This window comes from Sarcophilus harrisii, chromosome 1, assembly GCF_902635505.1.
Source record: "Sarcophilus harrisii chromosome 1, mSarHar1.11, whole genome shotgun sequence".
Classification (NCBI taxonomy): domain Eukaryota; kingdom Metazoa; phylum Chordata; class Mammalia; order Dasyuromorphia; family Dasyuridae; genus Sarcophilus; species Sarcophilus harrisii.
In genome coordinates this window covers 574,115,685-574,131,551 of record NC_045426.1, presented here as the reverse complement: position 1 = coordinate 574,131,551, position 15,867 = coordinate 574,115,685, and the positions used below count along the sequence as shown (strand labels likewise).

Sequence of the window (15,867 nt, the reverse complement as noted above, 5' to 3'; positions counted from 1 at the left end):
AGATTTTACTTTAGAGAAATTTTGTTCCAAGAGGATTCATGAATAAAGGCATCAGGCACATGATATAACTGTATCCATTTGAACTACTTTTGTGGCTTCTTTTAAAAAGCATTTAAAACATTTTTGTAAAAAAGATCTTTCTACTTATGACAAATGAAGGAAATTTTTCTTTTAAAGTTTTTTGGTTTAAAGATAGTTACTGATTTAATGAAGAAGGGCAATGTGGGATAATGGATAGTGTACCAGCCTGTAAAGTCAGGAAGACTCAGTCAGACAATTCTCTTAAAACAACTGTTAAGTTGAAGAGAAGATAATAGTTTTCATTAGTAGTTCCTCACACATGAGCTTTCTATATCAATGAAATCATGAGTCCAATGTCCAACTCTATCGTTTTTCTCTACTATCACATTCCAATAAGTCCCTTTACTTAAAATTAGGCACCATGTTCTTGGAAAGCTTATCTTCAAAAAAGACCATGTGACAAGGGGGCTAGAAAGCCAGCTTTAGAGTAGGAAAGGTCTTAATTCCAATTCCAGACAAGACACACTAGCTGAAGAAACTTAGGGAAGACATTTCACTTTTCATTGTCCTAGAAAACTCACTAAGATGAGTGATGGATATATATATATATATTTTAAACCTACCTTTAAAGCAAAAGCGCATCCCACATAAGTGACAAAGCTTTCTTCCTGGCTTAACATCGGTAATAAAACAGAGACAGCCTTCTGTGCCTATAAAGGAAGATTATCAGGCTATAAACAACATGTTCTTATCCTCTTTGACACTAAGTATAACATATATTCAGTGCAACTAAAAAAGAAGGAAAAAATGACATTCTCTAAATGCATCATACAATTATCTGAGCATGCTTGAGCCAAAAAGAGGAAAAGAATCATTTATAAATATAGCTGAACAAAGTTACTCTGAGAGCATTCAGGTTAAGTATAATATAAAAATCTTACTTACTTTGAAAAAAATCAGCCAGTAAAGACCTGTTCCCATAGTGATGATAAAGAAAACATTAGCTAGATCTCCAGCATAGTACACCAAGAACTTCATAACTGTCTGTAATTATTTTAAAAAAAATACAGCTATTGAGAATATTAAATTATATTTAAACAAACATGTAGTAATAAGCTTCAATCTAATCACATCACCATTTTGAGAAACAAAATGTTCACTATGTTTATAATATGTTTACCCTTATGCTCATCTGTCTTACATACATCCCTTAATTCAATTCAACATTTATTAAATACCTCCCTTGTGCAAAGCATCAGAGATACAAAGACAAAAACAAAACAATACTGTCCTCCAGGAGGTTATATTTCTCTTAGAATTGGAAAGAAGAGAACAACATGGATATGGATAATTGAATATACAGCTAAGTACAATGTAAATTTTAAGTAGCTTGTCAAGGGAAACTCTAACAATAGGGAAGCAGGGAAGGCCCCCTCATAGGAGATGGCACCAGAGTTGGGAACTTCAAAACAGAAAATGAAGGGGGAAAACATGGCAATTGTGAGACAATCTGTACAAAAACAGGTTATTGGCAGAGGTAGAATATTACGTCTAGACAACATGACCTGGCCATTTTGCCTGAAACACACAGAATATGAAAGAGAACAGATGGAAATAAATCCATAAATGTAAAAATGAGCCAGATTTTGTAAGGAGAAAGAGGGAATGGAGAAAAATGAGAGAAAGGAAAGAAAAACAAAGAGAAAAGAATAAAGAAAGAGAGGAGAAGAAAGACAGAAAGGAGTTGGAGGAGGGAGAGAGAGAGGAGGCTGAGAGAAAGGAAGGAAGAAGGAAGTGCCTTCTAAGTGCCAGGCCCTGTGCTAAGTGCTTTACAAATATCTCATTTTTAATTCTCATCAGAGCCCTGGGAGGGCAGGTGATATTATTATTCCCATTGTACATATAAGGAAACTGAAGCAAAGTTTAAGTGCCTTGGCCACAATTACTCAGCTATTAAGCATCTGAGGCTAGATCTGAACTTTCTGATCCCAAAACAGAGCTCTATTTTCTGTGCCACTTAACTTCCTCCAGAAGCTAGAAGAGAGAAGACCAGAAAGGGCAAGGAAAGGAGAGGGTAGAGGAGAGAGAAGAAAAGAAGATGGAAAGGGAGGAAGAGAAAAAAAGCTTATATTCTTTAAGAAGGAACAGTTGTTCTAGTCATATTACTACTAGGACTCTCTTCTCCCAGAAGTTGCTGAACAAATTTCGTTATTTCACTTTTTCCTTCCAGCTTCCACTCTAGAACTCATTTCCTCTCCCAGGACCCCACCTCTCCCAACCCTCTGAAAGTCCCTGATCTAGGCCACATGAACCATTACTAACAGCCTAGAGACAGAAGAGTCCCTATTTCTTAGCAAGAGAGAAGTAATATGAGTGGGAGAAACAAGGAGGGTAATCTGTTTTCCAGCTACCAGGGCTGTATTTGCAGATGATATGTTCTAGTATCCCAAGCTGAAACTATGAAAAGTGTTACATGTGGTAGTTAAGTTCTAGAGAACTGTATTTATTTCAGTTATCAAGGAACCATGCATTTTTTAGCACAGATATTCCCTCTGCTGATATAGAATGTTTTACTCTTACAACATATACAGATGACCTTCCTTCTGCAGTAAGCCAGAGCAAGTACTCTAACCTTAATAAGCTGATCCTCCAGAAGGCAATCATAATCAATGAGATCATAACTCAAATCCTTTCAAGACTATTAGGAAATTAAAAAGCTAATCTTTCACTCTTCAATAAGATATCTTTGGGGTTTTTTTTCTTAGTGAGGCAATTGGGACTTAGTGACTTGTTTACGGTCATACATCTAGTAAGTGACTGAGGCCAGATTTCAGATCTTCCTGGTTTTAGAGCTAATGTTCTATTCACTACATCATCCAGCTACTCTTCAATGAGATATCAAGGAAGGATTAGTAGAAGCATATCTTTGTTTAAAGGGCTTTCAGAGGATGAGAAGTAGTGGTTCTAAAATCAAATCACCCCTTACAACGTTGCTTCTGTGGAAAAATGGATTCCAACTTCAAAATGAGCAATTTAAAAAAATTTTTTTCAATACTTCATTCCTTAGCTGAAGACTTCCTATTATAATTTATTATATTCTTTCTATACTACAACTACCTTTACTAATATAGGCTAGTTCAACATAAAATAAAATACCTAGTCTCATTTTTATTCTCTACTTTCACCACAATGGAAGCTAGTTAAGGTCCTGTCAAGGTCCAGACCAAGGTAATCCTAATAAATAAAAGAACAAAATAATTATACTATCAGTAAATACTTAAGGTGTAAACTAAGAATACTGAGATCAGGAAAAGCACCAATTTCAATTCAAATCCATTATAAAAGAAACAAAATCCAAGTTAGTATGAAAATCTTGCTTTTTATTTTCTGATAGGTATGCCAAGTCCCAAGTCACATATTCTCTTATTTACATATTCATTTTTTAAAAATTCAAGTACATAGTAGGTGTGCTCTACTATACTTTGACCTGGAGGAAATATAAAAATAAGCTAACAAAATTTCTGGTCTTAAAGAATTTATAAAGTTATAATTTCACCCTCTTCCATCTGAAAATTGACTGTTAAAAAGATTTATCTTTAAAAGAATATAACATTTCTAAAATGACAAAGTTTCATACCTGCAAGTCAATCATAGGACTTCCTATACGTCTCTTCCATCCTGCAGTCTTTAAAAGAGACCATAAAACTGCCAGCCCCCCCAATACACCCAATGCAATCTAAAAAAAAAAAAGTTATGATTTTTAGAGCTTAGATAATCTTTTTTTATAACACCCTCCAAAAAACTCCCAAGAATTATGACAAAGTAATATTAACTCACATTAGTTTGGGTACGTGCTTCTTCTTGGTTCATTTCATATCTGACTGAGAAAGAAACCTGATATTAAAAAAAAAATCACAAAATTAATTTAACTAATTATGTAAAACATGTTGATTTTTTTCATCTTGATGTTCTCTAACATTAGAAAAATATATACTGCATGAATATACATATAAATCTGAATAAAATTATTATCAATACACATATAACCAAAATGCTAATATAGTTGATATGTTGACATAGACAGATGGTAGTATAGTGGGTTAAGCTCTGGGCTGGGATCAGAAAAATCTGAATTCAAACGTGCTATGTGAGCTTGGTCAAGTCACTTGATCTCTTTTTGCATCAGTTTCCTAATCTATATCGAATAAGGATTATAATAATAGCACCTCCATTTCATGGCTGTTGTGAATGATAAAGTGAGATGACGCTTGTAAAGGGCTTAGTACAGCACCATTTGAGCTTGGGGTCCTGTTCAGAATTCAAATGAAAGGGCCAAGTCACCAGGAAAAGACTTTTAAGCCAAAAACCCTAAGTATTTCTATACTCAACTTCCCCAATAAGAATATGAATTTAAATAATAAAGAAAAGAAAGCAAGGAGGTAACAGGAAAAAAAGAAGATAGAGAAAGATGAGGGAAAGAAGTGTACCACACTTTAGATTATTTATGTATCAGGCTCAGAGAATATTCCATTTATTTCTGGCCTAAAGCTGGAGGAGTAGGATCCAGACAAGCAGTGAACCAACATAAAAAGTCGTAAAGAAATGAGCAAAAGACCAAGACAAGAAATAGCATTACTTCCCACAAATAGTACAAAGTGGTTCTATCAGTGTGATAAGGAACTACAAATTCAAAATATGGCAAATATGATAAACTTAATAATTTAATAAGTATTATATAATAATTAATATATAATTGAGTAATAAGTAATAATAATAATTTTAATGGTAAAAATTTTAAAAATTACCATAAAAATATGGTATATAAATAAACAAAAACTCTTTGGATAGGCATATCCTCTACAATTTTTTAGCAGAAGAAAGAGATACTGAGAACAAAAGTTCAAGAACTATATTTGTATATATACCTATACAAATATACTTATATTTGTACCTGTTTGAAGTTTGAAAGACTTGCTTTTTGCCATAAGAATAATAACCAGCATTTATGCAGCTCACTTAAGATTTGCAAAGCACTTTAAAGATATTACCACATCTCCTTGAAACAATCATGGGAGGTAGGTGCTATTATTATTACTCCCATTCTACAAATAAGGAAATTGAGGCTAAGGAATTAAATGTCTTATGTAGGGCAACCCTGGTAGGATTAGGATGTATACTTCTGGGTGTTCAAAGAATCAAAATAAATGTTGGTATAGGATTGGGTCTCCTCCTCCAGTGGGGGTCAAAGAATGATGTGTTTAGGTTGCGGTCTGTTAAGAGTATTGTAATATGGATAGTTTCTGAGGCTGGATTTGAACTCAGGTTTTCCTGATTTCAAATTCAATATTAATCCACTTTGCAAGTTAGAAACACATTTGATAGGAGAAATAAAGTTAAGAACTCACCATCACAGACTGGCTATTGGGATTCTCGATTTCAATGTCCTCATATGCAACAGTAATTAGAGGAGGATAAATGTTTCCACTTTTGGTGTTGGGTACAAGGCAAATACTGTTTAAAAGAAAAAAAAATCTAATTGATAAATATATAAGGGGACAAAACACAAAATAAAACTCAGATATTCCTGATTAAAGATCCAGTGTTCTTATCTGTTATATCACCTAGTTGCCTGGTAAGATTATTTCAAAATTATTCATCAGACTATTTCAAAGAATTTTAGAATTGGAAGGAACTTTAAAAGTGTAAAGCAATCATCCATCCAATACAGAAATCTCTTCAATTTCATTCTTGACTCATGATCTTCCCCAGTGAGAGGTAATTCACTACACAAAGAGATACCTCATTCTGTTCTACTTAGAAAATACTCTTTCTTTTTAATGTTAAAATCCAACTCCTTGTAACTTCTACCTAGCAGTGTTAGTTCTGTAACTTAGAGCAAAAAAGAAAAAGTCTACTTTATCTTTTATATGATAGCCTTTCAAGAATTGAAAATAGGTATTATGTCTTTCCTTATGCAGGCTAAACATCCTCTATTTCTTCAAACTACTTCATATGGCTAAGCCATATATTTACTATACAATGATGACTTATGACATGAATTGCAGACCCCATACTATCCTGGCCAACTTCATGTGTATATGCATGTGGTCAATGACCTTCCTAAGATAAGGCACATAATCCTCTGGATACAATTTGATTATGGGAGTTTACACTGGTGCTATGACTTCCCATAAACTAAATACTACTTTTATTAATGTAACAAAATGATAATATTATAAATATTGTTATTAAATAATATGTTAACTATAATATATAATATTGTATGATTATATGATATAATTATAATATAATAATTAATAATATATATTCATTTACACTTATGTAATGCTCTAAGGTTTGCAAAGTTGTCTCATATGCTAATTTCACTTGATGTACTATTTCATTCTTTTGCTTTATTTTAAGTATATGGTCAACTAAGACTTTGAGTTTCTTTTTATGTAAGTAATATTTCCCCATCTCATACTCATGGAACTTATTTTTGGAACCTAACTCTAGACTTATCTTTATTCCAATTAAATTTCATTATGCTGGTTTCAACTTAGTATTCTAGCCTAACAAGATGATTTATAATTTTGAACCTTTAATTTGCCCTATTCTATTACCTCCTTCTAATTTTGAAGCACCTGGGGATTTCAAATTTATGGCTATGATGTTTTTATCCAAGTCATTGATAAATGACTAGTATTTCATTGTTTCCATTAATCAATGAATCAATAAACTTTTGAGTGTAGCTCTACTAACAAAAAATCTATCATCATCTAGTTCATATTTCATTATTTTATTCATAAAAAATCAAAAGTAGTTAAAATTAAAATACACTATATTTATGATCTTCCCTTAAATCTAACATTTTCATTATTTATGCAGGACTTCATTTGGTCCTTGAGATTCATTTGAAATGAAGTGCTCTCATCTTGGCTCTTTTCCTAGCACAGACTTTAATTTCTCTTATATATCTATATTCTCCATTTTCCAGTTTGAAGAATACTTTCTAGAGAAGATGGAGTTTAAAGTTAAATAGTTCTATCTTCCTTTTGTCATTATACCATCATCTTCAAACAATGGGTCACCCCCTTGATCCTTCTGTTCCACAAATTTTTTTTTAAAGCTCCTATTTTTAGTTTGTGGGGAAGTGTTTTGTTGTTATTGTTTGTGAACTTCTCATTCTGGACTTTTCTTAATAGGATTTATTGTTCTCCTATATTATTCCAGTGCCCCTCCTTCCATCTTTTTTTTTATGTCATTTTAAAATGAGTTCATCATATAGCCCCTCTTTTTTAATGGATCTTTCCACCCTTTTTTTCTCTTAAGCATTATTTGTGCTTGGAATTTCATCTCACATTCTTGAGAGTTGTATCTTTTAAGAATTTCCAGGATTATTACTATTCCTTCTCTTAATTTTTTAGCCCCCTGTTGTTCAAGAGTCTAGGATATGGGGCTAATTATCAATGTTCCCCTTTACAAATATGAACCCCAAGATGACATGGTCACTTTTCCCAAAAGTTCCTATCACTTTCATATTACCAACTGTTTTTTTCTTGTTGGTCAGATTAAGTAAAGAATAATAGTTTCCATAGTTCTCTACCTGATAAATGACAAATCAGACAGTAAAAAGTTAATACTTTATCATTTATCATAGCCAATTTTTTAAAAAGCAGATTTTTAGCAATTTCTAGTTTGGTCAAATGTATTTGCAAAACATTGTCCATTGTCTCCATCTTTTGGGGCAATCTAATTATGCTCCTACAATAGTATAACTCATTCACTTATACAATTAACATTTATTAGGCACCTATTACATTTGCTGTATGCCAATAGGTGCTATGGAACACTGGGATAGGGACTAGATCTGTGATTTCTTAGGTGAGGAACCCTCTCTGCCTGGCACCTTCTCTGCAAATGATAATCTTGGAGAATTGCCTAGAGCAGTGAAAGAAGTTAAGTGACTTGCCAATGTGTGTTAGATACAAAACTGAAACCTAGGTTTTGCTGGCTCTGATACTATGTCACATTCCCATGGGAGACACAAATCAGTCACGTTTCTGGCATTTTTAACACAGGTGTTGAGGTTTGTGGATCCTACAATTATCTCTCCATTCTATTAGATTTCTTTTGCAATCATTAATCCCGTTCTACCAAATCTGACTGGTAACTAAGAGATCATTAAACTTACTTTGTTAGACTTTCAATTTCAGTGTCTTACTCTTACTCTGTATTGCGCTAGATAGACACGAAGCTATAAACTTTATTACCCATATTCCCCTGAGACAGCGAGGTACTGCTTCTCGTGCTACATACTTCATAGCCAAGACCAAGTAGAGTATTAGACATTTATTCACCTCATGGTTAATTTGCTGGCAATTCGAATTACTCTTGGCCGACTCTCTAAGTCGTTCTCTCGTCCACTTAAGGTATCCACCAAGAACAGGCGGCGAGTCAAAAGCCACCTGACAGTACTGCTATCTTTAATGTCCAAAAACAAGAGGAAGGAGAAAAAAGAACAAAGATATTTTAGTTTTATACTCCAGTGCCCTGTGGTTTCATTAGTCTATGTGCTTGCTTGCTGGTCTCCCAGCTGGAGATGCTGGCCCTACTCAAGGAATCTCTCCAGCCCATCTCTAGAAAAGCTGGAAAGTGTTAGACTAGCCACACCTATAATGCATCTGTTTGTTGTCCTTTAGGCAACTTGTCACTATTTTTTTCCAAACTATGGGGTTCCATGATTCAGAAGCATACACCATTACCTGAAGAAAAGTGATCCTAAAGAGATGGGCTTGTATGATAGTGAGGCATTTAAGGTCATTGAAAGAATTGCCCAGTTTATGAAATGCATGGAAGAGAGACGGGGAGAAAGGGAACAAGCATTTACTAAATTCCTACTATATGCTAGGCACAGTTCTGATTCAACACTTCACATATAAGTGTTTCGGTATCATTCAATTATAAAAATGATACCAAATGTAGAATCAGGGGGTGTCCTTATATCCTGATTCTAGGAAGGTTATTTTACCCTGGGCAAGTCACTTTCCCTTGGCCTTAGTTTCCTCACTGTGAAATGAAAGGTATGATCAAATGGTTTCCCAAGCATAGTACAACAATAGGGCTTGGAGCCAGGAAGACCTGGGTTCAAGTTCTATCTGTGGTACATGCTGGCTATATAACTTATGGTGAATAAGTCAAATATCCTCTCAACTCCAGGTCAGGAATGGCTACAACCTTTATCTCTGTGATGACAAACTACACACTGACCATTTAGAAAGCCACATATTAACATTATATATGTTTTTTTTTGTTTGTTTGTTTTTTGTTTTTGCTAAGCACAATCAGGATTAAGTGACTTCCCCAGGTCACACAGCTAGGATGTATTAAGAGTCTGAGGTCAAATTTGAACTCAGGTCCTCCTGACTTCAGGGCTAGTGTTCTATCCACTGTGCCACCTAGCTGCCCCTATTTTTTTATTTTGTTAAAATATTTCCCAATTATATTTTAATACAGTTCTGGCCCAGATTATTTCTATAAGACTCTAAATTGCACAAGTGTTGATATGTATTGGTAGAGGGAGTTTCTGCATTGAAATTTTCCTATACTAATGAAATTACATGTCTAGTCTCCTCATCCAAAATAAACCCACACGAAGCATGCTTATATTGTGGTCCAGCCATTAACCAGTTCTGAATCCATGTTACTATTATGTCCCCTTATACCTTCGTTGACTTGGAGAACAGCTCAAGATTCAAATCTTTTGCTAAAGTGAATTCATCACCATGCACTCACAAAGCAGCTGTTCTGTTCTAGGTACCCTGCTCCCCTGTTCCTCTGCTCCAGTAATTTGGCTTCCCTATTGGTAATGTTGAGGTAAGATGCTCAGGAGTTCTCTGAAAGAGGACAATATTACATCATACATGGGACCTACTGGGTAGCTTGGGGAAACATAAAGGAAACTCTTCTTGGCTTGCACCTTGTATAGGGTAGGACCTCAAGCCCATCAACATCTATAGATGTGGAAGTATCATTTTAACATATACATGAAAAAACAAACTTGTTTAAAAAGAATATTAAAAGCTACATTTTGCTGTAGTGAGTCTTTTGTTGTTGTTGTTGTTGTTGTTCAGTTGTGTCCAAGTCCTCAAACCCCATTTAGGGTTTTCTTGACAAAGATTTTGGAGTGATTTTCCATTTCCTTCTCCAATTCATTTTACAGATGAGGAAACAGAGGAAAACCGGGTTAAGTGACTTGATGAGGGTGTCACATAGCTAGTTAAATATTTTGGGAAAGATCTGAACTCATGAAGATGAAGTGTTTCCGACTCCAGACCTGGCACTTTATCCACTGCACTACCTAGATGCCCTCAAACACAATTTTAAAATCAACAAAGAAAAGTTACCTTGGGTTCTTTAATTTTTAGTGTCTAAAATTCTTTAAGTGTCTACAACAACTTTCTCTATTTTATTTCAATTACTTTTCTTTTTTTAAGTTTTAAAATTTATTTTTAAACTCAAATACAAAATAAGAAAAATATATTTCTATGTGCACAGAACATAAGATTCAATATAAAACAATAAACTTTTATTTCAATAAAATCTATATAAATACTATACATTGTTTTCAAAGCTTTATAGCTTTTCTTTGCTTCCTTGGGGATTTTTGTTTGTTTTCTACTATGCACTTTTTACTTTATTTTTCCCCTTCCACCTCAAAAAAGCAACAATTAAGAGCTGATATAAGTATGTACCTATCTGTAAACATGCACATATATACACATATAAATTCGTACACACACACACACACACACATCCACACATCCACACACACATAAATACCATACTATGCTTGTTACCACTTGTCCTATTTCTCTGAAGGAGGATAGCATCTTCTTTCATATGTCCAAATCTTTTCATTATTTTCTAAGTCAACCAGTTTATCATTTCCTACACCACAGCAATATTCCAAACCAATCACATTCAATTCTATCTGATTGTCTACTAAAGATTCCATCTCCTCCCCTCCCTCACATATAATTTTCTGTATTCCTTCTATTCTTGGCTGCATAGGTTTTATTTATGCAAGAAAATTTTAATTTAAAATAATCAAAATTATCCATTTTATATTTCAACAATGCTTTCATCTTATAACATGGTTTAAGGTTTAGCTTTAACTTTATCTGTAATCATGATTTCTATCCAATTTTTAAATATAATAAATACTACTCCTCACCTTTATTTTGTGTGCCTCTCATTTTTACAGCATTTCCTAAAAGCAAGATTTGTTGGAATTCTAATTTTTAATGTTTCCATTTTATGGTTAAATTCTTCCCATTCACAACCTGAGGTATTCCTTTCTATTTTTCCTCACTATCCTTCTCATTCTATTCCTATCCCTCCTCATTCCTCTTCATTACTTCTGTTACTTTGCCCTCCTATTTCTTAACCTATCCATTCCTCCAAGAATCTCTCCCTTATTCTTATTTCTTTCTGAATTTAGAAGACTTGTAAACACTTTTAGATATATAATTCCTCTAACCAATTCCCAATGAGTAAGATTTCAGTACTACCTGCCCTCCCCTCCACTCCCCAATTAATTTCTCCTGTATCAATTTTTCCTTTTTTGTCTCATTTGTATAAGACAGTTGTTCCTTCCCCATCATATTCAGTTCAGCCCAAGCCTTTCTTTCAAACTACTAAAATAAAAATAACAAGTCATAAAAGAACTAATAATATTTTCATAAACAAATAAATGTTTTAACCTTATTGAGTCCCTTATAAACTGGTCTTTAATGTTTTTATTTCTCCTGGATGTTATATGTTGAATTTTGCCTTAAGTTCTGTTGCTTTTGTGACAAATAACTCAAGTCTTTCAGTTCATTAAATCTTTCTTTTTCCCCATTCATGATCATTCTTTACTTTGCTGGGTAAATAGAGATCTTTTGCTCTATGAAATATAATATTCCAAGATAATACTTATTATATATATAATATTCCAAGATAATACTTATTGTAGCTTCATGAAATTAAAACAATTTTTTATTGCTTCCAGTATTTTCTCCTTAACCTGGGAGCTCATATAAGTCTTGTTTATAAATTCTTCAGAGTTGGTCCAGAGATGTTTGTACTTCATTCAGACCGAATCTCTGTCCCCTGAAGATCAAGTCTTTCCTGGAGTCTTCCTAGGTTGTCTTAGGAAAACAACTGCTTTACTTTGACTTATATTTATTTCTGCTGTTCTCCATTCTCTCTGAGGCAATGTTTGTCTTTTTCTGTAGAGGAAATCTGTATAGCCGAAGTTTTCTGACCTATTCCACCATCTTTTCAAAATCCAAATTATTTTTAGAACTATTCCTCTCAGGTAAATGACTATGAAAAATTAACATAAAAGCTGCTTATTTCCTACTCAGTTTGCTTTAAAAAGGGAATTGTTCTTTTTTATCTTAAAGATCATCTAGTAGCTCCCTCTTCTTTCTCAGATAATAAAACTGAGGCCCAAGGAAATTAAGTGGCTTGTCCAAAGTCACCCAGATATCTTGAAGGGTGGAGTCAAGAGACACTGGTTCCTTGATTCCAAAATCCAGCACTCATTCTCAAACTGCCATCTGGGTTTGTTTTGGTTTTTTGTTGGTTTGTTTTCTTGAATTAAAAAAGTAAAAGGGGGCAAGGACAAGAACAATGTAAGAAAATTAGTTTAGGAAGAAGGATTAGAGAGGCTCAAGATCTATAGACTACACAAAAATATTGATCCTACATATGATTAGTTGCTGTGAGAAAAAGAACTGGTAAGCATTCAACATGGCAAGCACAAATATTATTACAAAAAATAAAATTGATTATTTTAAGAGAGAACAAATGAATCATTACTGGCATGGGAGTCATTCTTGAATCTACTGTGTACATTCAGGTCACAATGTCTATCCTAGATTAAACTTGATCCTATATCATTTTCTTAATTGATCCTATTTCTAAATAATTGATTTTGTTCTGTAACTGCTTAGGGTTCTTTGTCTCTAACTTAGTTCATGGTCTTAGTATTCTACCTCTCTTGCTAATCACTAATATATTCTTGTCTCAAGAAATTTTGCTAATCTTGAGCAATGTGTGTAAACAGAAAGGGAGTTTGGATCTGATACTTTTACTCCATCAAGTGACCCTTCAAAGATGTCTGTTTGTTATCCAGAAGTCTGGGCTGGTTTCAAGTCATATTGCCCTTAATTTCGTGATATTACCTACTGTAACCTGTAGTTTTTTTTGTTCTATATTTCCAAAACCTATAAAAGGGAAATTGTTCTTTTGTTTAGAGTTTTTGGCTTTAATGAAGGCAAGCCACTGAACTATTTATTGACAGGCAAAATGTCCCTGCTAATAAATGTTATTTTGCTCAGAGATTTGCCTCATTACTCTTTTGTTAAAATCGGAAATACAACAACTGACTATAAAAGGAAAGATAAAAATAATAAAAGTAATTAAAAATATGATGTGGACTTAAAACTACAACTTGAGTTATTTAAATAGGAACATGATATTAATTATAATAATTCATAATAAAAGTAAATTAATATAAATTCTTGTGCTGAATCCCAAGGGGGTACACGGGAGCCAAACCTCTTCATTTGGTTCCCTGAACCCTGAACCTGCCACTAGACCTTATCATTTAACTCTTTGGCCACCAGAAATCCTGATCTCATTTTGGTTCCCTAAATCTAGCCCTTATTATTTGGTTCCCTACTAAAGGGAACCCCAAAACCTAAACTTCATCAAGACTCTTATTAGTTATGTGACCCTAAGCAAGTCATGTAACCTCTGTCTATCCTAGTTTTCCTCTCTATAAAATGAGGATAATAATGGCACTTACTTCCCAGGGTGATTATAAGGATAAAATGAAATAATATTTACCTCATTCATTAGATTATAAACTCCTTGAGACCATGGTTGCCCCTTTTTTGAAGTGCTTAGCACAGTATCTGGCATACAAGTAAATGCTTAATGTTTATTAATTGACATTTGTATAGGGCTTTATAAATTTCAAAGCATTAATATTAGCTATTATTATTTATTGTACCTACTTGAGTCAATTTAAGGCATATAAGTATGAAGGTCTTACCTTGGTTCACAAAGATTTCATTGTGCCGAAGATTTAGGTTTAATATTGGTATAGCCCAAAGATGCTGTTCTTGATTTTCACTAGTATATTCAAGATACACATCATAAAATACTGGACTTGTAAAGTCTGTTAAGATCTTGGAGATGGGAACCTCACACTATTAAAAAAAACATCAAAGTTCAAAATTGGCATTGGTGTTCTTCAAAGATGTTTTAAAATAAACTTAGGGGAAATTTTCATTGACATACTTTTTTTCTTCTTAAATTCTAATTTTTTATGAACATAACAAATTTCAAAATACAAAGAAAATGAGGTACATATATAAGGCTGAACTTTTATATATATTTGTTTATTAAAAGTATGTATTAAATTTAACAAGGTGGTATTTAGTCAATACTTAATTTATGCTTTTTAAAAACATCTCCATCCCCCCTAAATAGAAGCGCTTCATTGTTATAAATAAGTACAGACATGCATTCTTTGCAAAGGGGGAAGAAGCCTGTTTCACGAAGTGTTGCTTCTTTTTTACATTATTGTAGTCATCTTAGTAATTGTTTGAATTATGCTAAAAAAAAGTAAGTAAAATCCTCATATCCTTTGACCCAAAGGCACCACTGCTAGTTACATATATACCTCACATGCCAGTGATAAAAAAGATAACACAAACACATTGGTACATTTTGAATAATACATATGTCTATCCCATGCTTTTTCCAAAAACATAAAAATTTTAAATGAGGAAAAAATAGATCAACCAACAAGTAGAAAAAAAAGTAATAGGCTTAGTTGTCCTGGTCAAAAAAAGGCATAGTTTGCTCCACAGAAATAGTACATTTAAAGCCACTAGTTGCCTTTTTTGTCACCAAAGTCTTCAAGGAATTAAATTTATCCTAATATTTTAAAACATGAACTTATATCTTAAACAAACTAGTACAATTCATTGGTAGGATCAGGCAAATTACATTATCTTTTCTGATGAGGGGATGCATAAAAATATTTAATTAGAGTTAAAAACTCCCCCAATTTAAATTTCCATTTATGATGGTACCAAAAGTTAGTAGTTACAGTTTCTACCTTCAAGGTATGGCAGAGCAGTCATAGATTTAAAATTGAATGTATTAATAAAAATACCACAGACATAGAATTTATCTAAAGTAAGAGTGTTCTACTATTGTTATATGTTCTAGTCAATCTAAGTGTGGGTTATAAAGCTTATCAATGCAACATCAATGAAATCTTACTGATCATTGGCCAAAAAAAATTAAACATGCCCCTAAATTTTATAAGACAGTTCCCAGAAAAATGTAAAATGTAATCATTTAAACTATAATTAGGTACTGGGACTCAAATAGGATAGATCATGTTATAATCTGTGTGAATATGTGTGTGTGTGTGTGTGTGTGTGTATGCTTGCATGCATATATATGTGTATATATATATATACATACATATAGAATTTTTGGAGAAAAAATATACATTATAATAAATATTGAGAATTAAAAAAAATTCAACATTAGATATACCTTTTTCTTTATAATTGCAAATCTAGGTAATATAAACATGATTATGAAAATCTATTATTATTTTAAGAATACTGCATATTGCTAAGGAAATGGAAAAACTTGTAAATCAATCTTTGAATCAGAATGACTTCATAAAATTTAAAAATGTGTAATATTCTCTCATACAATTAAAATTATGTAGATTTTCTAAATCTAGATGGTATTAGTGGCTAT

General features: G+C 33.0%; 1 protein-coding gene across 1 annotated transcript in view; it reads right to left on the bottom strand.

The window, feature by feature from the left end:
- The window catches only part of TMEM67 (transmembrane protein 67), an 85,368-nt gene that overhangs the window by 30,589 nt on the left and 38,912 nt on the right, over nucleotides 1-15,867 (bottom strand). Inside the window, exons 12-18 of the mRNA XM_031946987.1 lie at nucleotides 14,132-14,288; nucleotides 8,382-8,505; nucleotides 5,427-5,532; nucleotides 3,859-3,915; nucleotides 3,659-3,757; nucleotides 967-1,065; nucleotides 645-731 (exon numbers count right to left, since the gene is read on the bottom strand). Of these exons, the coding sequence (XP_031802847.1) occupies nucleotides 645-731; nucleotides 967-1,065; nucleotides 3,659-3,757; nucleotides 3,859-3,915; nucleotides 5,427-5,532; nucleotides 8,382-8,505; nucleotides 14,132-14,288 (729 nt within the window). The remainder of the gene's footprint in view (nucleotides 1-644; nucleotides 732-966; nucleotides 1,066-3,658; nucleotides 3,758-3,858; nucleotides 3,916-5,426; nucleotides 5,533-8,381; nucleotides 8,506-14,131; nucleotides 14,289-15,867) is intronic.